The following is a 25,178-nucleotide window of genomic DNA, read 5'->3' as shown; positions in this document are numbered from 1 at the left end:
GATTTATGGGTGGGACAAAAGTGCCCATAGAGGCTCACAAACCATCTATATAAATATTTAGAAGTTCTAAATTAAGCTTACAAACTGTTAAATGAAATATGTTCTATCCTCCTACCTTGACAAGTGTATATTTATAACACTTTGCAAGCCTGGGTTCAAATTTAGAATTCTCGAGCTCCTTGGAGTTCAGCCTCGTACATGGCGGGGAGAGCTGGACGGGGTCCGAGCACACAGCCCCTGCCTCTCCTCCCCACCCCTACCCAGTACCGCAGGGAGCCTCCGCTCCTCAGGCCCCGAGCCGGGCACGCATCTGGCATCGTCCACCCTTGTGAGGATGAATGGGCCCGGGGAGGAATGCTGGCACACATTCTGGACGCAGGATCAGGGCATCTGGGCAGGGAGTTCTGTGTTCCAGGTACGTGGGGTCCAGGTTCCAGGTACCTGGTCTAGAATGGATGCTGTGGGCTCTGGGTGGGCACATGAAGTCTTCATTTCATGAGAGGGGCGTCGTCCCTCCAATGTCCAGGACCCAGGACAGGGCCCCTTCGTGTGAGGTCTGAGGACACGACTTTTCGCACTAGTGTGCTGACCCCAGCCTCAAGGTCTGCTCCACCGTGGCTCAGCCTGTCCCCTTGCCTTTTGTTTTATTCTAAAAGCCCAGAAAACAAATCTGGACCACCCCGGGAGTACTCGGAGCGTGTGCTCAGGACCGACTCCAGTCATCCGGGGGCCACCGAAGGCCCAGACCATCGTGCTGGGCACGGAGGTGTCTGGGACTGGAAGATTTCGGCCGTGACTTCCTCATTTACTCACTTTTCAGACATTACCTGGCTTCTCCATTCCCTTTGCCGTTTATTGAAGCCTCCTGGGAAGCAGCTCTCCGGCTCCACATGTCACAATGCTGGAGAGCCCATCTCTCTGTCACAAGGAAGCCCTGTGTCCTGTCGCGGCCCTCAGGAACCCCCACACTGATGTACATGCTCGGACTCTGGGTGAATGCTCCTGGCCAGGGGAATCTGGGGCCCCTCAGAATCTGGAGATTCTGCCCACGAGTCCGAGGACTCCAGCCACTACCCCCGTGCCCAGGAATATCCGGAGAAGGCGTTAGTGTGGCGAGACACAGCTTGCTTCTTGCTCTGTGATCCGGTGGGGGTGCAGTGGGATCTGGGGGAGACGCCCCAGGTCTTAGAGTCAGGAGCGCTGGAATGAGTCCCCATTATTTCTGTCCCAAACTCGCTGTGGGATCCTGGGCAGGGCATAAACCCTTCTGGCCCTCAGTGTCCTCATCTGCAAATAAATAAAACAATAGCTCACAGGGCTATGACAGTTCAGGGAACTCAGGTTTGCAAAGCTATGGTGGGGAAAAAAATGAGAGCGAGAGCGGAATGATTTTATGATGTTGTTCTGGGCGAGCTGCTCTCCTACTGCGCTTAACAGTAATGATAAGCAAGAGGGTTGCCCTGCTGCCCTGCCCTCCTTCTCCTGCCATCCCCCGTCCTTCCCCAGAAATCGGGGGAGCTCCGAGCAGGGAGGATGGGTCCGTCCCCTTGCAGGGGCTCAGGGAAGCAGCCGTGTGGTTCCTGGCCAGGAGCGCCAGACTGGGCGTCAGCAACCAGGTTCTAGTTCTGTCGGCACCTCACTCTCTCATCAGGGTCAAGTCCCTGTCTTCTCTGAGCCTCACTTTCCCCATCCGTGAGCTGGGTTGGGTGGATGCGGGATTTTCCGTACCGCGCGTGACCGTGTGACCGTGGAGTCTAGCCAGTCTGTCTCAGAGCAGAGACATGACCCGGCCCGCGTGGATGCTCACCGGAAGCCAACATCCAGCACAGACACCTACAGCCCGCCAGGTGCTGATGGCCAGGTGCCATTAGGACAGCAGCCACCGGGTTCCTGGAGGCCACAGAGGGTCACCGAGGCAGCATAAGAGTCAGGATCAGCTCACAGCCCCTCTGGCAAGCTTCCGGGCGCACCTGTTTCTGTCTGTCTCTCCCTCAAACAGGGCAGAAAGAAAACTTTTGCAGTGGGAGGGAGCCCTGTGATTTTGGAGTTCAAGGTAGTACTAGAACATGGTAATTGTTCAGTAAACGTGTTGAATACATACTCATCATGGTTAGCCCTTACTGAGTGCTTACTCTGAGTCAGGCACCGCCCTGGATACTTTGTGGGTGTTCACCTCGAGAGGAGCCTGTGAGACGGGTGCTGTTATAACCAGCATTTTAGAGATGAGGCAGCTGATGAACAGAGAGGCTGTGTGACTTGCCTACAGCCACACAGCAATGGAAGGGTGAAGCCTGGATCTGAACCCAGAAGTCTGGCCCGGGTGCCACATGCTTAGTACTTCACTATTAGTGATGGCCTTAACATCCATCGATGAGCCGTGCTTTGTCCTTTAATAGGCTCAAGACTTTTAAGGCTCCCTTAAAAGAATCTGTTTTAGAGACAGGTTTCTAGCATCTCTTTTGAGGAAGTCACTTAAAAAAATAATGGAGACTCACTTTTCCTAAGAGGTGTGAGGAAATGTACACGTGTACGTACCTAACATATACTCACTGGGTGCTTTCTGGGTGTGAGATGTCGAGCTTTGAACTGGGCGCACCCACGGAAGTAACATGTCTGCAGAGTGCTTGCTGTTTAATTCTCCCTGCTGCCAAAGCTTTGCAGGAACATAAAAATTTTCCCCGTAGATTTTTACAGTGAACGGGAGTGACATCATTCTAGCCTGTACAGTGTCCATTTTATTCCTCTGGGTCACTGCAATGCGTCCGTTTGTCCTTCTGAAGGCCTCCAAAGCTTTTGCCAACATCTGCTTTTAAGTGTTCCTCATGGGGTTAAGGCAGGATTATCTGGTGCCGCAGGGAGAGAGGGGAGACCGTCGGGGTCCTCAGCCCTGCAGCAGCGACCTCGTTTCCTCCGGGGGAGTACTGGAGGAAGCTCCTCACTCCTCCAGAGCTTGGTAGCTGGTGAGTCATTTCTGTCCCTGATCAATGGTGGCTCTGCTTACAGCTATTATGAGATTCCCCTTGGATAAATGAGGAACCAGGTTCAGAGAGATTGAGTGACTTCCCCAAGGCCACACAGCAGTGAGGGCGGAGCTGGGACTAGGACATCCAACCCACAGCTCTTTCATTCACTGGGGTTATTCCAAAGCATCTGCAAAATGGACAGCATCGTCAGGGCCAAGGATTGGAGGAGGGCCCAGCCCCGGTGCCACCCTCATTTATATGAACTTGGCGCTCGTTTTTTAGGGGATGCCCAGAATGCTCTGCTTCTCTCGTGGGGTGAGTATACCATGATGGCTCAGGACATCCGGCTCAGGTCTCAAATCTCCAACGGTTCTCGAGTCAATTACGTGAACGTTTGGAGGGCAGTACCTTAATATTGAAACAAACAGGCCTGTGTTATGGAGACTGGGCCGAACACATTGTGCCCTAGGGCGACCCTTGTCCCGGTTTGCCGAGTACTGACCGGGCTTTCCTAGGATGCAGGGCTTTGGGTGTTAGAATCAGGACATCCCAGACAGATCAAGATGAGTTGGTTACCTCACTGCACCCAGGCCTCCTGGGTAGGGACCTACGCTTTCTCTCCACACCCACCCATATCACGCACATGTCACAGGAGCCAGAGGACATTGGTAGGAGAATCTGCAGAGACCCACGTAAAAATGGAAAGCGAGGCGATTAAGACTGACTGTTGCTCTGTGGCCTCAGGCAAAGTCCCCCCAGTCTTCCTGCCCCATGAGCTGTATTCTTCAGATTTTTCTGGATGAGATGATGTCCTGGGGCCTCCCTAGGGGTCTGTGATGACCCTAACTACTTGGGAGGTGACACTCAAGGCTCCAGAGCCAGATGGCCTGAGCTCAGATCCTGCCATCCCCTAGGACGACCGACTGTCCTGGTTTGTCCTAGGTGGTGTTGGGGGGTGGGGGGTGGATTCCTCAGACTTGGCACTTTCCGTCTTAAAACTGGGACAGTCCAGGGGCACCCGGGTGGCTCAGTCGGTTGAGCATCTGACTCCAGATTTCGGCTCAGGTCATAATCCTGGGGTCGTGGGATCGAGCCCCGTGTCGGGCTCTGTGCTGAGTGCGGAGCCTGCTTGGGATTCTCTCTCCCTCTGCCCCTCCCCCACACCCGTGCCCATGATTGCGCGCTCTCTCTCTCTCTCTCTCTCTCTCTCCAATTAATCAATCAATCAATTTAAAAAACTGGGACAGTCCCGATTACCCAGGACAAGCTGGTCACCCTACCACCACTACTCACCAGCTGTGTGATGTTGAGCAAGTTACTTATCTTCTCTGTGCCTCATTTCCTTATCCGAAAAGAAGGCTACCATTGCACCAGTCCTCCGTTTCTAGAGACATTGTGAGCATCAAACACACTCAAGCACCTGAGCCTCCATCACAGTGTCTGCAAAGGGCACGAATTAAAGACGCAAGGAACGTGGGTTGTTACTAACGTTGGTTGTTAGAAATGAGTAACGTGACTCAACAGTAATCATTTTTCAGCCAGTGTGAAACCTGTACCTACCGAGCCAAACTCCAGTTCCCAGCTCCACATTCTGAGCCGAAGGGAAACGATCCTGCAAGAATTTCAAGCGCCTTCAATCCAGTCTAATGTGGAATTGCCCACCTGTGATCAGAAACAGGGCGAAGAAGGGTTTTGATTCCGTGTGAAAATGATAGTCCTGGCGGGGGGCAGGGGAGGGTGCCCCGGCGTTAATGCTGCTGGGAACTTGGCTCGTGCACCTTCTGTCCGCACCTTGCTTTCCTTGAACACACTTGGCCTCGTTGTGGAGCCAGGTCACTGCAGCACGGGCCTGGATCTGCTAGGTTATCTCCGCTTCCTGGGCAACTCTGTCCACGGTCTTCCTCCGTGCTCATTTTCGGAGTGATGTGATTTATTTCAAAAAGAAACGGTAGGAACACATGCCCACGTGGAATGCCAGGGGATGGGGCGTGGGAAAGCCCGTGGCTGGCTCTTGCCTTTCTGGCTCTCTGACGGTGGTAATGGACAGCTCGCTGTTGCTCATGAATTACCCCGTGGCTGCAGGAAAGGGGTTAGGCAAACCACTTCTCTCAGCTGGCCTGAGATGTCAGTTCTCGAGAGGTCCTAGCACAAGTGGAATCAGGACCAGGGTGTGGTTGGAAGCATAGACAGCAGGCTCCCGATTCCATCCTCAATGCCGTGTCCCTCGTTGGGACAGTCTCTTGGCTTCACTGAAGGAATCAAGTGACTTCTCCTTCAGTGACCCCAGAACGTAGTGTCTGTGGCTCCAGGCAAGGCTGAGGCTCTTGATGGAAGACGCAGGGCTGAAGACATGGAGGAAAGGAAGCCCCATGCCACACTGTGTGCCCAGAGTCCAGCCCCCCCGGGTCGAAAGGACCAGCTTTGAGAAACATGGACGAGGGTTCAAGTCACGTCTCCACTTACCAGCTGAGCAAATCGTTGGGCTTCTCTGAGTTCCTGCTCTTCCTTGTGAAACAGGGCAGGTAAAACACATCTGGAAGGATCTATGTTGGTAAAGACAAGAGTTAGAGATCTTAATGGGGCGCCTGGGAGGCTCGGTCAGTTAAGCATCTGACTTCGGCTCAGGTCACGATCTCTCGGCTTGTGGGTTGGGGCCCCGCGTCGGGCTCTGTGCTGACAGCTCGGAGCCTGGAGCCTGCTTCGGGTTCTGTGTCTCCTTCTCTCTTTGCCCCTCCCCCAGTTGCTCTCCCTCTCTCTCTCTCTCTCAAAAATAAATAAACATTAAAACATTTAAAAAAAAGAATTAGGGATATAACTTAGAGAATACGGACTCCGGTGCTGGCATACTGCAGGTGATCGGTGACATTTCATGAGGAATAAGGATGAGTTTATTTGCACGTGGGCACTGTGCTAATTGCTTTCTGTGCTTTCTGCGTTGAACGCCTTCACGCATCTGTGTGCTTTTTTGCATTCAAGTCTCAAAAGAGCCCTTGGTGGCATTCTATTCTATTACTATGCACATTTTACAGACGGTGACCCTGAAGGCTTCGCAAGGTCACGCCCGTGTCCAGGGTCACGCGCCTGGGGCCAGGACTTGACCTCGGGTCTGTCTGGCTCCTGTCTGAGTCCCTGCACGCAGCGCCCGGCCTGTGTTCGCTAACGGCAAGCCCTCTCGCCCCCTCTCCGTGTAGTGTGCGGGAACGCTGTCTGGAGGAGCAGAAGAGGCGACGGCAGCGCGCCACCAAGAAGATCAGCACCTTCATAGGGACCTTCCTCGTGTGCTTTGCGCCCTACGTGATTACCAGGTGAGCCTGACCTGCGGGCCTCTCGCTTTGGAGGGCAAAGCAGGAGCCGCGCGACCTGGAGCAGGCACCCGCCTCTCTCGGACTCGCGTTTCCAGAGAGCGTGTTGGGGGCGACACACGGGACGGGTTTGGTGAAAAGGAGGGCACGCGCTTTGCCTCTTCAGCCTCCAGTTGGGGATGGTGACTCAGAACCGAAGGGGATGGTGAAAGAGTCTCCCCCTGATTCCCAGCTCATTCATCATCTAACCCTTTGGCCTCGGCTCCGGCCCCAAGAGGCAGGAAAGGAGAGGAGAGGACAGGGGAGGGGAGGGGAGGGGAGGGGAGGGGAGGGGAGAATGGAAGGAGGAAAACGCCCTGCCCCAGTTGGGTTCCCGCTGCCCACTGAGCACAGTGCGGCCCAGCCCCCAGGCATCCTCAGCCAGGACACCCTGGTCAACAGCAGGGGCCACATGCCGTCTGCTCTGCCACACCGGGGGTGTCCTGCTTCTGGTACGGGTGTTGTGAGCTGGTGACCTTCTCTCCCATTCACCGACCCGCCCACTGCTGCCGGGGCGCGACACGCTGGCCTCAGGGCTGTGTGTACCAAAAGCCAGCCTGCTCTAGCTGCAGAATTTCCTTCCCGTGGTCTGGCCAGGGGGAGGGAAAAAAAAAAAAGTATCATCCAATCAATTTTGCACACTGGAGGGGGGAAAAAAAAAGCCCCATGACTCTGTATCCAAAATGGCTTAACTATTTGAGAAGTTGACAATGAAAAAAGGGATTTTGATGTTTGAGTAGGAAGCGGATGTTGAGCCTAGGAAGTAGGATCTGTGCAGGTGTGTATGTGGGTGTATGTGTGTGTGTGTGTGTGTGTGTGTGTGTGTGTGAAAGAAAGAGAGAGAGAGAGAGAGAGAGAGAGAGAGATATTGTAAGAGAACACAGCCTAGCATCCCGGCATCCCCAGCTGGCAGGGACCTGGAAGGGACTCCCGGCTTCACTGGCTCCCAGAGTGGGCTTGCCCACAATAGCCAGGTCTCCCCATTTCTCCCGTCCATACTTCTACTGAGCTGATATCTGGTTCCCTGTGGTGCTGTCCTCTTTCTTTGGCCCAGGGAAGCATCTGTCCCCTCCTCTTAGGGGTCCTGCCGCCCCCCCCCACCACCCTGACCACAGCAGCCCCCACCCTGTCTTCTCTTGGAGCGTCTTTCACTGTCTTTTCACAGATGCTTCCTCTGGGCGAAATCTCGCTTTGAACGAAGGACCTAGGACCGTCTGCAGGTCTCTGGATAGGTCTGATCTAGAAAGAGCAGAGCCATCAATTCTTCCTTCTAGAACCGTCCACTAGACCGCAAGACTACTGACATCTTGTGTGGAACTCCCTTTGTGGGGAGACCGCTCTGTGCATCGTAGGGTGTTAAGGGCACCGTGTCCCCTACTCACCCACTACTTCCCTCCTGCTCCCCAGTTTTAACAACTAGAAATGTCTTCAGACACGGCCCCGGGGATCAGCCTCCACCCTGGTGGAGAACCTTTGGTCTAGACGCTCCACATCCAGCCAGGACGCCAGAGCTTGCGTAGATCAGGTTTTCCAGGGGACACGAAACCCAGGCTGTTACAGAGGTGAGAAGGTTTCTGTTGCTGTCCAAGGGCGGGGCCACAGCACGGTTCCCAGCATGGGCTCTGGAACGTGCCCACTGGGTTCAAACCATAGCTCCACTCCTTCCTGCTGTGTGACCTTGGGCCAGTGATATCGCCTCTCTTTGCCTCCAGTCCCATCCAAGTGAGCAGTGCCTGCCTCTTAGGGTTGTTTTGAGGACTGATGGGATTTGAGCGTGGGCAGCACAGACCTGTCATGGTTGGTTGGCGCTCCCTCCCTCGTCCTTGGAGCCCCCCGCCCATCCCCGGGCTGACCTGGGACTGGCTGGTGCGTGCAGTGAGGGGATCAAATCCGTTGTGGAGAGAGGCACCGGGAGGGGAGGGCAGGCAGGCGCCCCTCCTCTTAGATCCCACAGGAAAGGGGACCTGTGGGCTAATGACGGGAACTTGAACCCTCAGAGGAGAATAGGTAATGTGGCTCCAACTTTAAACTATTGGCTTTTTCTCTGGCTTAATCTCATTTCCCAACAAAATTTTCCTTTTTTCTGATTATAGCTCGGTTGCTCTAATGGTGCCCAGAAAATAACGTTTCAGTAAAATTGATGGTAGATTCGCAATGCAATATGCTCCCTCCAAATGGATTTGATGCATTTGGGATTTTTAAAAATATTCACAGAACCGTTCATCCTTGATGGGGATGAATGGCAACGTACTAAGGAGAAAAAGCTATGCCGAGAAAACCTCACAAATACAAAATATGGCTCTGGTGAAGCTACCCTCAGCCTCACTACCACCATCTACCCAGCTGTTGCCTTTCTTTCTTTTTTGGGGAGGTGGCAAATTTTTAATTTTATTTGTTGAGTTATAAGTAACATACCGTGCTATATTACTTTCACGTGTATAATGATTCAACAATTGTGTACATTACTCAGTACTCATCACGACAAGTGAACTCTTTTTTTTTAATTTTTTTTAATGTTTTTATTTATTTTTGAGACAGTCAGACAGACTGTGAGCGGGGGAGGGGCAGAGAGAGAGGGAGACACAGAATCCGAAGCACCGAGCTGTCAGCACAGAGCCCGGCGCGGGGCTCGAACCCACAGACTGTGAGATCATGACCTGAGCTGAAGTCGGACGCTTCACCGACTGAGCCACCCAGGCGCCCCACGACAAATGAACTCTTGATCCCCTTTATCTGTTTCATCCGTCCCCCCACCTGCCTTCCCTCTGGCCACCACCACTTTGTTCTCTGTACCTACGAGTCTGGTTTTTTTTGGTCTGTCTCTTTTTCCCTTGGTTTCTCCTTTTGTTTTGTTTCTTAAGTTCCACACATCAGTGACATCATGTAGTACTTTTCTCTCACGGACTTATTTCACCTAGCACAATGCCCTCTAGATCCATCCACGTTGTTGCTAATGGCGAGATTTCATTCTGTTTTATGCTTCAGTGATATTCCATTGTACGTATATATCGCCTCTTTCTCCATTCGTCCATCGATGGACACTTGGGCTGCTCCCTTATCTTGACTGTTGAACCTATAATGCTGCTATGAACAGGTGTTCATATATCTTTTCCAATTAGTGGTCTCATTTTCTTTGGGTAAATACCCAGTGGTGAGATAACTTGATCAAATGGTACTTGTCTTTTAATATTTTGAGGAACCTCCACAGCGGCTGCACCAGTTCAGTGCACGAGGGTTCCTTTTTCTCCACATCCTCACCAACACTTGTTTTTTCTGGTCATTTTGATTTTAGCCATTCCGACAGGTGTGGGGTGATTCCTCATTGTGGGTTTGATTTGCATTTCCCTGATGATGGGTGATGTTGAGCATTTTCTCACGTGTCTATTGGCCATCCGTGTATCTTCTTTGAAAAAAAAATGTCAAGTCAGGTCCTCCGCTCGTCTTTTTATTAGGTTAATTGTTCTTTGTGTGTTGAGCTATAGAAGTTCTTTATATACTCTGAATGTTACCCCTTTTCAGATATGCCGTTTCCAGACATCTTCTCCCGTTCCCTAGTTGCCTTGTCATTTTGTTGATGGTTTCCTTTGCCGTGCAGAAGCTTTTTATTTTGGTGTGGCTCCAAGAGCTTAATTTTGCTTTTGTTTCCCTTGCCAGAGGAGAGATCTAGAAAAGTGTTTCCATGGCTGATGTCAGAGACATTACTGCCCGTGTTTTCTTTTAGAAGTTTTATGGTTTGAGGTCTGACATTTAGGTCTTTAATCCATTTTGAGTTTATTTTGGGGTATGGTGTAAGGAAGCGGTCCGGTTTCATTCTTTTGCACGTGGCTGCCCAACTTTCCCAGGACCTTCGTTGCAGGCACTATCTTTCCCCCGCTGTCACTACCCTATCCGGCTCCTGTCTTAGCTTTCTTATAGGCACAAAGGAGCCATCCTAAGCAAACCTCATCCAATATGAAAACATACCCTCATTTCATTTTGACACACATTTTTTCCGGCACCTTCTCTGTGCGCAGCGTATAAAAGGCCCTGCAGAGGAGGCATGGGTTGGTGCGGTCCTGCAAGAGATGCCCTCTGAGGGGACACTGACCCTGTAGACATGGCCCTCATACCCAAACAGAACACCATGTCATGTCATCTGATAGGGACAGGGTCCAGTGGCTCTCCTGGAGGGAGCTTCCTGGACCAGGCTTGTGAAGTGGGCTCGGCTATGCAGGAGGGACAATCCAAGCAGAAGGGACAGCATGAGGCAGTTAGAGCCCTGTGTAGGGTCCACCGGTCACAGGTCCTTTTAGAGCACTTGAACGTGGCCTGTCTGAATTGAGATGTACCATAGGTGTAAATGCATATTGAGTTTCGTGGCTTGGCATGAGCATACATACGCTTTTTTGTACTGATTCCATAGTGAAATGGTGATATCTGGGATAAAATATACAGCTAAAATTAATTTTACCTGTGTCTTTTCCCACCTGTGGCTTGCCTTCTCTTCCTATTGAACAGCACTGGTCTGTAGTCAGGGAGGTCTGGGGTATGAGTTGTGTCGATGACCTTCCTCCCAGCACCCTCTTTCCCTTGACCTCTGGCTGCTCTTATCACTCATCCTTCACTGACCAGGAACCCCCTGGGATCTCCATTCCTGATGCCCTGCAAGAGTGCTCAGAACTCCCTGCCTCCCTTCCCTCCACGGTCAATGTCCTTCTCAGTATCAGAGTTTATCTAGGAGCGTATACAGAGTGGCCACATCACTGTCTCCCTCCACCAGGACAGGTGCACTGAGGCAGGGGATCTTGGAGGGCCTGAAGGAGGGGACATATCAGACCCCAGCCAGGGGTGTCAGGGGAGTTTGTGGCTGGCAGATCCTCATGGTTAGTCCCCCTGAAGTTACACCCCTCTTGGAACCACCTACCCCCTCCTCACCCCTCCCCTACGTCCCTTCTGTGACTGAGGGGAGAAGAGATTCTGGTGAGATGCATTGTGTTGATGGTCACTGGAGGTCCCAGGCACACCCCAGGGGGATGGACATACGCCAATGTGCTCATCACACGTAGGGAGCTCTCTGGGCTCTAGGCATGTGCCGGGCATGGCCAGGGTCCCATCAGAACTACATTTCCACTGTCAGAAGTCCACACAGCCACACGGGGTGCGGTGGGGTCGGAGTGGGGCAGGATTCACTCTCATGCTCACTCCCAGAGAACCTGCCCCAAAATGTCCCATGTTACTGAGGGTCCGGGATGAGAACCACATGTGGATTGCCTGCAGAACTCAATCGCTGGTAGGGAATACGTCAGATAACCCATGCAGGGAATGAAGCTCAGTCTATCCCCACCAACACTGGCATGGAGATTTGCTAGCTCTTCTGGGGGCGATTGATTCTTCTGTTCTTCGCAAGCTGGTTTCCAAGTGTAGACTCGAGCCCCCGTCTCAGAAGAAGCTGAAGACGGGCCCTGCTCTGGAAATGTAGTTGAGAATTTAACTTCTCGCAGGAAATGATTCCTTATGGAGAACCTAGAGCCATGGGTACTGGAAGTGGAAGGTCCCTTTGTGGGCGTCTCATCCAGGGAGCGTAAGCCGGTGGCACCTTGCAGGCCAGCTGGGACCAAGCGTCGGTGGCCAGCCTGAGCATGTGTTGAGAGGCACCGTGAAGCCGGGCTGGGAGTGGCGGGGGCACGCAGTGAAGGAAGGTCTCCCCTGCCTGAGGAGGTGAGACACGGGCTGTGCCGTCTTCAGTTCCTAATCTGGCACGGTGGTTTGCCAACTTGGAGATTAGAATCGCCAGGTGTGGCTCCTGGCATTGGTGGTTTCAAAATCTCCTAGAAGATTCCAGTCATGAGTGGTGTTGAGAACCACAGCTCCAGTTCTCTCTCTCTCTCTCTCTCTCTCTCACACACACACACACACACACACACTTCACCCAGGAGGAAACCGAGGACAGGGTTGCAGGGGGGCAGTCGCATCGCCTAGAGTCTCACACTGAGTCAGTGGTGGGGCTGGGCTTCCAACCTCAGTGGGCTGTCTACCAGCTCTTCAAGCTCTCAGAAAGGTCCTCCCCTGCTTCTCACTCACGTCTGTGGCTGTGGCAGAGAAGTGCCTGGCGCGCAGACATGGCTCCATGAGCCCCTGCCCCAGAACCCTCTTACCCACCAGGGGTAGATTACCAAGGCTTGTCAATGACTGTGTTGTATAAGGACCCTCCAGACAAACAGACAAGTGGAATAGAAGATAGATAGATAGATAGATAGATAGATAATAGATAGATAATGATAGATAGATAATAAAATATATATATAGATAGATAATAGATAATAGATAGATAGATAGATAATAAATAGATAATAGATGATAGATAGATAGATAGATAATAGATAATAGATAGATAGATAGTAGATAGATAATAGCTAGATAATAGATAGATAATGATAGATAATAGATAAATAATATATATATATAGATAGATAATAGATAGTAGATAGGTAGATAGATAATAGATGATAGATAGATAGATAGATAGATAATAGATAGATAATAGATAGATGAGAGAGAGAGAGAGGGACAGAGACAGAGAGAGACAGAGAAAGAAAGAGTCTGAGAAGTCCCACAATCTGCCCTCTGTAAGCCGGAAACTCAGGAAAGCTGGTGTGTGTACATCAGCTTGAATCTGAAGGCCCAGCCAACTGGGAAAGCTGATGGTATAAGTCCTGGTCCAAGGGCTGGACCAGGTCCAAGGGCTGGAGAAGCTGAGCTAAGACATCTCGAGTCAACCAGTGGGGCAGGGGGAAACAAGGGGCGAATTCCTCTTCCCTCTGATGCTGGCTCTATTCAAGTTGTCAACGGAATGGCTGACGACCACCCAGTTGGGGAGGGCAATCTGCTTAGATGTCTCCTGGATTATGCTCTGCCTCCCTCCTGTGCATGGAAATAACAGTCAAAACCACTGAGGCAGTAACTGGCTGACCGTGTGGAATCCAGAGGAAAAGAACCAGCCCCGTGTCTCCGAGAATAATCCTGTTAAGTCCCTGCTCTGTGCCCGGGGCTGTGCCATTCTTCGTGCCTCGATAACCTCCTCATTTCAAGATGAGGCTACTGAGGCTCAGACGGGAACTAGCCTTGCCTGGCAATGGACCCGGCCAGGGTTCCAGCTCGGGTCTGCCTGAAACCAAAGCCTGTGCAAAGCCTCACGCCGCACTGATCTGCTTCTCTTCTGGGAACATGGTGGTTCCCACTCTGCTCCCATAAGGCTGTAGGAAGGCACGCTGTGCCATGACCTGCTCAGAACCATAATGGTGCAGTTTTGGAGACGATTGGGAGCAAGCTGTTCGAGTGTCACTGAAACCCGACGTTGAGCCGCTAGCTGAGACACTAATATTTCCCATCACTGCAGTGACTGTCCCGGTGGCCTGTCTTGCTACTTCCACCCATTCCAGCCTTACAAGTGAGGACACGGGCAAGAGTTCAGGTCAACATCAGGACCCCTGTGGTGAACCCCGGGAGCTGGCAGAATTGGAACACTGGAGAAGAGAGGGGGCTTCTGCTGTGACCTCTGCCACCTTTTTGAGTTGATCAAGACCCGGTGGGCTGGGAGGGGGTCCTTCTCTTTGTCCCCAGTCACATCCGCCTGATAACTTTCTCAGGTAAGAAAACATCAGTCTTGAGTCAAGAACCATTCGGGTCTTCAAATAGGTTCTCAGGCTTCCCTTCTTGGAGAACACAAAGTCTTCATAACTGCACCTGTCACCTGTCATTGGACACCTGTAATGCACCTAGGAGGTACCAATGCCTACCTGGTTGCACCTAGTACAGCTCTCCTGCAAGGTAAGCACTAAAATCCTTACCTTACAGAGGCTCAGAGAGGTGAGATGAGTTATCTATGGTCACAAGAGTAGCTACTGGCAGAATCGAGGGTTAAAGGTCAGTGTCGAGCCTATTGGCAATCATTTAGCCTCGCAGCCATGCTACATGTCCAAAGCCTGGGGACCAGGCAACTGGAAATACAGAGATGCCCATTTGCAGGGTGGGTACCCATCTAACTTCCTATGCCCAAGCACCTCGGTGTGAACCCGGCGTAGCACCTACAGCACCCATAGGTGAAGACAGGTAGGCACGTGAGACCTTTCACTAGAAGAAGTGGTGGGTTTGCATGGAGTCACCTCTGGCCTCCCACACGGCTGACAGCAGCTTGGGTAGACCTAGACTAGGACCCAGAGGCCATCAGCTCTGGCAGCTGGAGCCATCAGTAGACTTGGTTGGCACAGTGCTGGCTGTGCAGCAAATACCTTTCAGAAAGACAGGTCCCTGAACTGTACCAACCAAAGAGCCACTGGCACCTGTACCTTGGGGCATGTCGGATGACCGTGGAGAACACTTGGAAATCTCCACCTTCACTCTAAATAGGAGTCACTACCTTCTTTTTCTTTTTAATTTTTTTAACGTTTATTTATTTTTGAGACAGAGAGAGACAGAGCATGAACGGGTGATGGTTAGAGAGAGAGGGAGACACAGAATCTGAAACAGGCTCCAGGCTCTGAGCTGTCAGCACAGAGCCCGACGCGGGGCTTGAACTCACGGACCGAGAGATCATGACCCGAGCCGAAGTCGGACGCCTAACCGACTGAGCCACCCAAGCGCCCCCACTACCTTCTATTACAGACACTGGCTCTTGTGTCCCTCAAAGCCCTGCTAGGTCACATTTGACTTTTTCCAAGTGTTTGAGCAGAGTCTGAAGATCTGCAACGGATTCTCGTCCAAAAGCTCTAATTAAATTTTTCTGAATTAAAATTCACATGTCTAGAAGCATTTGTAAGGCTATTATCTTTGCAGCAACATATGCTTAGAAACAATTATGGTTGTCCCAAATCACCAGAGTGGGGCTTTGAAGCGTTAGTGGATCTGACAGCACCATTGTTGTGGCTTTTCAAAGTCATGGAATTATGTAGATGGCAGAGGGGTTTAATATGCAGTTGCTTGTCCAGTGTTAATATTCTTTTAATAAAATGCCTTCCATTCTCATGTCTCACGAAAATGTAAAGTGTCAGCTTATTACTTACAGGTCTTCGAATACACAAACCAGGTTCTCCAGACCTGAGGCTGGCTTCCCAAAGAATGTTCTGAGGCCCGTGTTGCTTTTGGTGCCCAGTGTGCATGTGTGTGTATACACGTGTGCGTGTGCACACGGCAGTGGGGGCAGGAGAGATGATGGAGGCATGTAAGATAGAAAGAGAGGGTGCCAATTTACCACTTATTTCATTTTTTATGTCCAATGATATTTTATTTCTGTTTTTGTTTTTTAATTTTATTTAAATCCAAGTTAGTTAGCATATAGCATAATAATGGTTTCAGGAATAGGATTTAGTGATTCATCACTTACGTACAACACTCAGTGCTCATCCCAACCAGTGCCCTCCTTAATGCCCATCGCCCATTTAGCCCATCCCCTCAACCACCTCCCCTCTGGAACCCCCAGCTAGTTCTCTGTATTTAAGAAACTGGTAGAACAGATACGTGAATTCAACAAAGTCTCAGGATATAAAATCAACATACAGAAATCAGTTGCATTTCTATACACCAACAACGAAGCAGCAGAAACAGAAATCAAAGAATAGGTCCCATGTACAATTGCACCAAAACCCATAAAATACCTAAGAATAAACCTAACCAAAGAGGTAAAAGATCTATATGCTTAAAACTGTAGAAAGCTTATGAGAGAAATTGAAGAAGCCACAAAGAAATGGAAAAACATTCCATGCTTATGGACTGGAAGAAAAAATGTCTGTACTACCCAAAGCAATCTAGCAACACCAGCATTCTTCACAGAGCTATAACAAACAATTCTAAAATTTGTATGGAACAGAAAAGACCCCGAATAGCCAAAGCCAAGTTGAAAAAGAAAACCAACGCCAGAGGCGTCACAATTCCGGACTTCAAGCTGCATTGCAAAGCTGTCATCATCAAGACAGTGTGGTACTGGCACAAAAACAGACACTTAGATCAGTGGAACAGAATAGAGAACCCAGAAATGGACCCCCAAATGTATGGTCAGCCAATCTCTGACAAAGCAGGAAAGAATATTCAATGGAATAAAGACGGTCTCTTCAGCAAGTGGTGCTGGGAAAACTGGACAGCGACAGGCAGAGGAATGAACCTGGACCACTTTCTTACACCCGACACAAAATAAGCTCAAAATGGACGAAAGAGCCAATTTACCACGTGAAGTGTGAGAGTTGAAGGTAAAGGTCTTTGACGGTACCCTGGAACGGGGTCCGGGAGGTGGGAGGGGCAGCCTGGCGCCCACAGCCCCGGCTTCAAATCCTGGTGTTTCCACGTCCAGGCCATGTGGACTGGTGCATCACTTTGCCATGGCTCCTCCTCTGTACCGTAGGGGGAGCACTCTCAGGGGCTTGAGGCAGTGTTTGTGAAGTGGCTATCGAAGCACTGAGCCCTGGGGGACCCAGAAGCGTTGCCGGGCCTACAGCTGCCGGTATTACTGTTCCTATCCTCACCCCAGAACTTGGTTTCTTTGGGGACTCTCATTGTCGAGCAGAATTGAGACATTGGTCTCTCTGGGCGTCCGGAGAATGGAGTTCTGGCAAATGTACCCCCATCCTCCTTCCAGAGGTGGGGACTGGCCCGGATGCTGGGTGGGGGTGGGGTCTGCAGGGGAGGGATGAGAGGGGAGGGCTTCCAGCCCTCGGCTGTGACAGCCAGGACAGAGACCTGCCAGTGACCCAGATCAGAGGGTTTGTTGCCAAGAGAGAAGAGCGTGGCTCCCAGGAAGAATCCCTCACCCCCTGCAACAAATGCGGAACAAAGGGGCGTAGAAGGGGGGGCGGGCACATTGGACCGGTGGAGGCGGGGGATCTGCGGGGATCTGCTCTGCAGCGCCCTGAGTCAGAAAAATACACATCTCTGTGCTGTGCTTCCGAGTTGTGAACGGGCCCACACCCTGTAGCATTTCACACCTCCCACCATCCTGGGACGCCCCCAGGGGCTCACAGAGCAACTCTGACCCGACCTGCCTCAGAGTCGCCTGGAACCCTTGGAAAAGCAGATTCCTGGCCCCCTTCCCCTCTCCTCCCCCTGCCCTGCTGATGAGAGTGTGGGCTCTCACCCCAGGGGATATGCACAAGGAACTGTGCGGGGTGGGGCGGGGGGGCTCTGGGAGGAGGCCTGGGTGCATTTTGAGCAGAGAAGCATAAATGTCTCCCCCTGCACAGGGCCTGCTGGCAGAGGTCTTTCTGGTTCACATCCCAGACAGTAAGTACGTGGAGAGTCACTTCGGTGCTTAACGGAAGGTCAGGGGCTGGGGCCAGGAGGCTCGGAGAAGAGGCCGTGCCCTCACGGTTCTGTAACCCCGGCACCCACCTTGCTGCACACGGGGCTCTAGGACTGGGGTGGGGGCTCGGTGCCACGTTGTGCTGTTAAAGGTAACAACAACCAGTCCTGCCTAACAGCCTCCTACATGCCCATGGGCTTCCTCAGGCTACCATTAACCGAGTGGCTTAAACGATAGAAATGCCTCGTGTCAGTTCCGGAGGTTAGAAGTTCAAGATCAAGGTGATGGCAGGGTTGGTGCCTTCTGAGGCCAGGGATGAGGGGGAGTTTGTTCCAGGGCTCCCCCCTGGCTTCTGGGGGTCTGCTGTCAGTCTCTGGCGTTCCTTGGCTTAGAGAAGCATCACACAATCTCTGCCATCATCCTCACATGGCCTTCTCGCCCTGTGCATCTGTGTCCAAATTTCCCCCTTTTATAGGGACACCAGGCGCACTGGGTTAGGGGCCTACCTGACTCCAGTCTGACCCCATCTTAACTGATTACATCTGCAACAACCCCATTTCCAAGTAAGGTCACATTCTGAGGTATTGGGGGTTAGGACTTCAACATATGAATTTGGGGGAGATAATTCAACCCAGGAGGCGATATAACAAAGGGAAACAAAGGACTGCTTTACACGTAAGCCCGATAATCCCTAAACTCAGGGCTCGTGGGTCAGAGCTGTCGGTAGGGGCAGGAGAGGGGAGTTCAGTAATCCACCACGTGGAGTTTTCTTTCACTAAAGAGAGAAGAGGCAGAGCATGGCAGGAACCTTCTAGCACGCAGTGACCTTGCCCACGAGGAGAATATGACTGATCAGAACTGGCAATCTCCCTCTCCTGGAGGGGAGGGCGCTCGGAGGGGGTGAGCGGAGCTAGACTTGGTGTGAGATGGGCTGGGGGATTCCCTCTGTCAAAGGTCAGCTGGAGGGAACCACGTGCTATCCCTGCCCAGATCTAGAATTAGAAAGAAGCCGTTGTGGCAATGTGGAAATCCTTGCCCCTTCTCGGGGCCCTCAAACAAACGGAGACTTGGAATTGTCAGAGCTAGGTCCGAGCAAAGCTAGCCACAGCAGGTGCACAGCGTGGGGCGGGGGGTCCCATGTGCACAGGAAAGGCAGGAAGTGGGTCAGCCAGCCACACCCGAGCACGGAAGGGGTATCCCCACTTCAGGCTGGCCCAGCAGCCACACCAGTGTCCAGACCTGTGCTGATCCAGAGCATCTCTTTGCCCGGAGGCCCTGACAAGGGCCACACACTGGCTTTTCGGAACAGGAGTCATTGTGTGTACTGTGGACGGGGGCAAGTGACAAGGTTCTGGGGAGCGCGTGACCGTGGAGAAGCGGTCCCGGGGCTGGGAGAGATGCAGAGCTCATCGGGTCCCGTCTGCGGGGCTGGATCTGAATCCCAGCGTGGCATTTAGTCAGGACTTGGGCAGCAGTAGCGTGGAACCGGGTTTCGCTGGCTCTCTGAGCCTTGATTTCCTTGTCTGTAAAATGGGAATAATGATACCTCCTACAGGACACAGGATACAGGATAATTGGAAGAGGAGAGATTGTGCACATCAGTTGTTTTGCTCAAAGTAGACACTCAGCTGGCGATGATTATTACTGAACCAGGCAGAGGATTCAGACTTCACATAAAATCTCTGAGAAGCGATTGAAGTAGATTTTATCTCTTAATTATCCAGTGGTGAAATCTTACATTGCCCTGAATAGTTTTAGCCTGTGAAATCTACAAAATAATAATGTTGCCGATCTTGCCGGATGGTTTAATGATACTTGGCTCTGATTTCAAGAATCCTCTCGGGAGGGCCAGGGATGCAAAGAACTGAATTCAGCGACACATAGAAGAGCAGACATTTTGGAAAGGCCGTTTGGCATTGTGTAGCGACAATGTGTTGGCATTCAGCTACTCCATTGTCATTATTAGGTGTGAATTCTAAATTCAGGGTTTTTGTCCCCTTCAAGTCCTCACTTCCCAAAATAGGTTTCTTAAAGTACAGCTTTCCCAAATGCTAACAGCTCCATTTCCCCATTCGGGCTAACAAGGACATGGGCAGAAACGAGGCCACGTCCCCCCACGAGGTCAGAGGGCAAGGGTAGCCAATGGCGCCAGAAACAGGAGGCCAAATGGGGGGCTTCAGACGGGCTCGTTAAGGGGCTGTTCAAAAAAGGGGCATTGCACAGGAGGCTCAGATCCCGCCGGCTTTCTCCTCCTTCCCTTCGTGAGCTTGTCCCCACAGCCTCGGCCCGAAGCCAGGAAAAGCACGCAGGTTGGCCGCACAGAGTGACAGCCCAAGCTCAGTCCTTTCTGGAGCCGGGGCCTCACCTGGGCGGCCCGCCACACTGAGAACCACTGCTTCCCGTCATCCTGCAACCCCCCCCCCCCCCCGCCACCCCGGAGAATACAGGTGCCAGATCCCAAGGCACAGACGCTGGACCTTCCTCTCTCACAATCTGCTGTGTGACGCTGGGCAACCCCGTCTCCTCTCTGGGCCTCAGTTTCCTCATTTGACAGCGGACAGAGGGTAACTTATGATCTTCAGTCTGCGGCCTTTTCTACCTTGTGCCAATGCTGCATAATGTCCAAATATGGCCAACGGTGCTGGACACAGTAGAGAAAGGAGAGTAAGGGACTTGATTTGGGGGGGGGGATTCCATTACACAGAGGAAGGCCTTTATTTCCTCACAGTCTCACATTGGCACCATTAAATGGAGTTGTTCAATGGGCACTGGGGGACCTACAGAAAAATACCCCTTGGAAACATGGGCTGTGTCTCCCCTTGTCCCCTCCCAAAGAATGAGGGTCACTTTAGGGTACCTGACTGCTGCCGTTGCCAAGGGCCCCCCCCCCCCCCCCCCCCCGAATCCCAACCCTAGGAAGAGGCCTTCCCCATCTGTAGATTCTTCCTGATGCAAGATGTACTGGGAGCTGGCAGAATGGTTGCAAAATTATTCGCAGACCTCCCTCCCAGGCCACCTTCTCAGGAGGGCAGAGCTGGACTCGAAGCAGAGAATCAGCCTCTTCCGGTTACAGTGTAGAGATGGTCTTAATTAACTGCCTCGGTTTTCATCTAAAACCTCCGGGCCCAAGGAAGGGAAGCGACTTGCCCAGGGTCACACAGCAGGACAGCAGGCGAGTCGGAGCCTGCGGCCAGGACACTATTAGCCACTAGCCTATTTCTCAGGTAAGCTTATGCTCCAGAGTCAGACAGACCTGGGTTCAAATCCTGCCTTTATAATTTGCTGGCCGTGAGACCTTAGGCAAATTACTTAACCTCCGTGGACATCTATTTCCTCACTCGTAAAACAGAGATAGTCACATCTCCGGGGGCAGGGGGGGCAGGTGGTCCAAGAAGTCACGTGTGTAAAGTATGCAGTGAGTCCGGTAGCCGGAACAAACTAAGTGCCTGGCGAATGTCCGCCACCCGTTACTGTTACTGTTGTAAATCGCAGTCGCCATCGTTGTTGTTGAGGACGCAGCCCCGGGAAGCTGAGGCTCGCCAGGAGGCTGTGCTCTCAGTAACGGCGTCCCCGTGTCTCCGCAGGCTGGTGGAGCTGTCCTCCTCGGTGCCCATCGGCTCCCACTGGGGGGTGCTGTCCAAGTGCTTGGCCTACAGCAAGGCCGCGTCTGACCCCTTTGTGTACTCCCTGCTGCGACACCAGTACCGCAAAAGCTGCAAAGAGATCCTGAACCGGATCCTCCACCGGCGCTCCCTCCACTCCTCGGGCCTCACCGGCGACTCCCACAGCCAGAACATTCTGCCGGTCTCTGAGTGAAGGCCGCCGCTCCTGCTGGAGAGTGAGGAAGGAGACAGCTGGTGAGAAGCGGGGATGGGGGGGGCTCGGGGTCCTGGGTGGGCACCCCCAGCCGCCACCCACCTGGCCGGCCCAGCGGTCCCGGTTCCCTGGCTTGTAGGGGCTCTGAAGCCTGCTTCCTGGTTCCTCAAGGGCAGAGGCTGGACTGTCCCTATTTTGCACCAAAGGATGACTGTGGCTGCTTCCTCTGGCTTTTCTTTCTGAGAAGCTCCTTTGAGGGCCTGGGCTCCCCAGAGGCTCCCCAGGAGTGACACTGAGTCCAGTCATGATCAAGGACACGCAGTGCTGGTGGCAGGTGGGAAAAGCATGGCGTCCACCTGCTTCCTAACCGGTAGGCGTTGGGCTCCATGCTGAAGAAAAGAGGTGGTCTCCGTGGGACATCGGTCGTGCTGCAAGTAAGGTTGGCAGTGGCCGTTTGGCCTTACGTCTGGCATGGCTGCTGTTCTCCACATGGTCGCGGTGGCTGCTTTGACCCAAATATCATCCAGCTGGTACTTGCTCAGTTGTGCTCAGCCGGGACTCTTGGGACCCTGAGCCCAAGGGGAAAATGTTTAGCAACTCGTGGCTACCCAATTGTGGCCAAGCAGTTGTCTGAGACACGGTTATATTGGATTAAACTCTGGTCCCTCTCTTTCCCCCCAAAAGCTGACGTTTGTGTGTGTAGACAATCTTAGCATGACAATGGCTTAAATAGGCAGGCGATACATGTAATAATGTTCTTGGAGGTCTGACCTTGAAGTCACCTTCTGATTCACATGTCATAACTGTTGGAGCCAAGGAGAGGCAGGAGGAAGGCAGCTGTTTGGTGCCCCCACCCCTGGTCGTGACCTGAATTTGCAGGAGGCGTTTCACCTCGTGTCGCACACGTCTTGTCCGGCACATCCTGTGTGATGCACCCCCAAGAACTGGCCTGGGCAGGGTTTTAGCGTTGATTCTAAGGCACTGGATTCCATCATCCTATGGGTTCCATTCCTATTCTCTGAGTCTGTCAACAGAGAGTAGAGGCTGTCCCAGGTGATCGAGAAAGTGCCCTGTGCTAATGAAGGGAGAGTGACATTTTCATTGAAAACTGTAACTTCAAGAACTATGCCAATCCATTCGCAGCCCCTTCTTGATTGACTAAAAGCCAAGGTGTGTGGCCCATGCTTTCTGCCCATCCATCTTTGTTTACCATTTCAGATGACCTGTGGAGGCTAAGAACAGTTACTTCTCAGCGCTCCCTTCTGATGCCTCCAGGGTGGAAAGGATGGGGAACAATAGATTCCGATGGCTCCTTCTCTCTTTCCAGCCCTGTGTGTTCTGACCTTGGAAGTACCGAGGGGAGGACACGGTCCAACAGGGACCAACTGGGAAGAGCCCGACGCTTTTTACTGCCAGGTGGCCCCCGTATGGAAAGACAGGGAAATGTTGTGTGAATCTATTTGCAAAGATGTCTTATTCACCTCAGCTCCCCTTTTTGACAAACAGAGAGCTGATCCCGGCCTCGTCTTGCCTAGTTTCAAGGTTGTCATGCAGGTTAGAACGGGAATAGACGTAGCCTCTGATGCCTTGGCACCGTTCGGTTATAGTTGGAGGTGTGCTCACACCTGCCTGGGGGGGCCAGTGGGGCACGTCCCTTCCCAATTCCATGTTCAGGGATCTCACGTTGGTAGCTTGAAATCAGCCGTGGTGAGAATATTTACACCAAGGAAATTCACAAAGGCTACAAGGAAGGACTTCTGCCCTGAGAGCTGGTTGTAGAAGCGTCTACCAGCACACCACTGCCCAGACGTGACTTTGTGTGTTACTGGAAACTCGCCCTGATACAGGGCACGTTGGGCTGCACGAGTAGACGTTCATTTTTGCGGCTCTTTCCTAGTGACAGGTAGCTGTTCACCCCCGCCTTGTCCTAACGCCAAACAAGTACCGATGAGGTCGAAAACAAGTAAGGAGCCAGGAAAATATGCACAATTGAATCCGCCTAGCTCCCTTTTCACACAAATATCCTCAAACTTGGCCAACAGAGCAGTAGCGACCTAGTGGATGAGGTTAGTAGACAGTCAAATTCAAGCAGCAAAATGTGTTTTCATCAATGTCACTTCCTCTTCCTGCTTATTCCACGTGGGCAACATATTAAGCTCCTGGAAGCAACTGGATCTCTTTTAGCTCTTCTTCAGCTAAGAAACAAAAGACGTGTCGCCCACACCCCCGTGTATCTTAAAGATACGTGTCATAACTTTTGCCAGACCCCTAGGACTGCTAAAAAAAAAAACAACAACCCCACAATAAAACCAGTTATATTGGCATCCTGGAGACAAAAGGCCAGATAAGCTGAGAGGGTGTTTTCATTACCATTTAGACAGGCATTAAAAGCCAAGGAGAAGTAAGGAGAAAATCACCACATTGACGGGCAGCACCAACCAACTCTGTTATAATTACCTTTACCTGGATGTTGGTATTTATCTATACGCAGTCTATAAAATTTTCCCCTGGCTTCATTTTTCCCAGGCGAATTATCTACCTCATTTGGTGATTTAATTTATCAAAAGTAGCATGGGTTTCTCAGGTAAAACACTCAGAAACAGCGAGAGCAGGGGGCCTAGGATTACTTACTTGACTTTAGTCTAGCATGAGGCGCAAGGTTCAAGGCCCAGACTCTGGGGGACAGCCGGACCAGGTGGGAGAACATGCCAGGAAGCTTGGAAATCAAGCCTGGCCTGGAGGGGCCATCCGATTCCTAACCCCACACTTAAGGGCTCTGTTTCTAGCCCGACATGATCGGAAATATAGGTTTAATCCCAGCCCCTGGTGGCTTTTTCAGTCACTCTGCAATTATTCCAGCTTTTTCTTACACTTCTGGAAGGAGGTAAGACCCACTAAGTGGGTCCTAAGACCCACTAAAGGAACTGTTAGCTCAGGTGAGGGTCGTGGCTTCTGGGGTCTGTATATCACATGCTCGGCTGACCTCCCAAAGATGTTTCACTAAGAGCCAACCTGTTTTTACTAAGAAATGGCCGGGTCATGAGGGAAGTTGACTTCAGCCACCTGATACCAATGGAACATTCCTTGTGGGACTCAGCTCAGCCTTCTTTTTCTTAAAAAAAATGTTTTTTAAACATTTATTCAATTTTTGAGAGTCAGAGAGACAGAGCATGAGCAGAAGAGGGGCAGTGAGAGAGGGAGACACAGAATCGGAAGCAGGCTCCAGGCTCTGAGCTGTCAGCACAGAGCCCGACGTGGGGCTCGAACTCACAGACCATGAGATCGTGACCTGAGCTCAAGTCGGATGCTTAACTGACTGAGCCACCCAGGCGCCTCTCAGCTCAGCCTTCTATCACCCTGAGCAGTAAACCTCTCTCCTCATGTTTGTGAGATTAGTTTTCTTTTTCATGGTGCCTTTCTCTCTGAGAGGAGACAGAAGGAACAGACCGTGCCCATGGTCTGGTTGCCAGCCTTTTACACACATGGGAGCAGGTAGCCAGTGCTGTGGTGTGGCCTGTGGCTGTGCATTTCTAGAATTTAACCCAAATGCAGGATAACCAGTTTGCCTATGGTTTTAATGAGGATATTTTATCAGGTGCCAGATATTCCCTGCATCAGCTCATATCCTTTGGACCACGAGCACCACAGGGAAGAGTGAGGTCCTGGATACATTTGTGGCTCCCACCACCTTTGTGCAAGGTCTAAAGCACCCGGAACAGAGCCTTTGGCTCTTGAACTTCATTATCCACAAGCATCACCAAGGGCGCTTGTTCAAAATGCAGATTCCTGTACTCC

At 51.8% G+C, this 25,178-nt stretch overlaps 1 protein-coding gene across 1 annotated transcript in view; it reads left to right on the top strand.

Moving 5' to 3' along the window:
• Positions 1-23,731, top strand: part of GPR26 (G protein-coupled receptor 26) — a 28,100-nt gene extending 4,369 nt beyond the window's left edge. The window contains exons 2-3 of the mRNA XM_060641268.3: positions 6,155-6,268; positions 21,152-23,731. Of these exons, the coding sequence (XP_060497251.1) occupies positions 6,155-6,268; positions 21,152-21,383 (346 nt within the window). The 3' untranslated portion in view covers positions 21,384-23,731. The remainder of the gene's footprint in view (positions 1-6,154; positions 6,269-21,151) is intronic.
• Positions 23,732-25,178: the final 1,447 nt, after the last annotated feature.

Source organism: Panthera onca, chromosome D2, assembly GCF_046562875.1.
Source record: "Panthera onca isolate mPanOnc1 chromosome D2, mPanOnc1 haplotype 2, whole genome shotgun sequence".
In the NCBI taxonomy this organism is placed as follows: domain Eukaryota; kingdom Metazoa; phylum Chordata; class Mammalia; order Carnivora; family Felidae; genus Panthera; species Panthera onca.
Note: the sequence above shows the minus strand (reverse complement) of the source record. Positions and strands in the feature narration are given on the sequence as shown.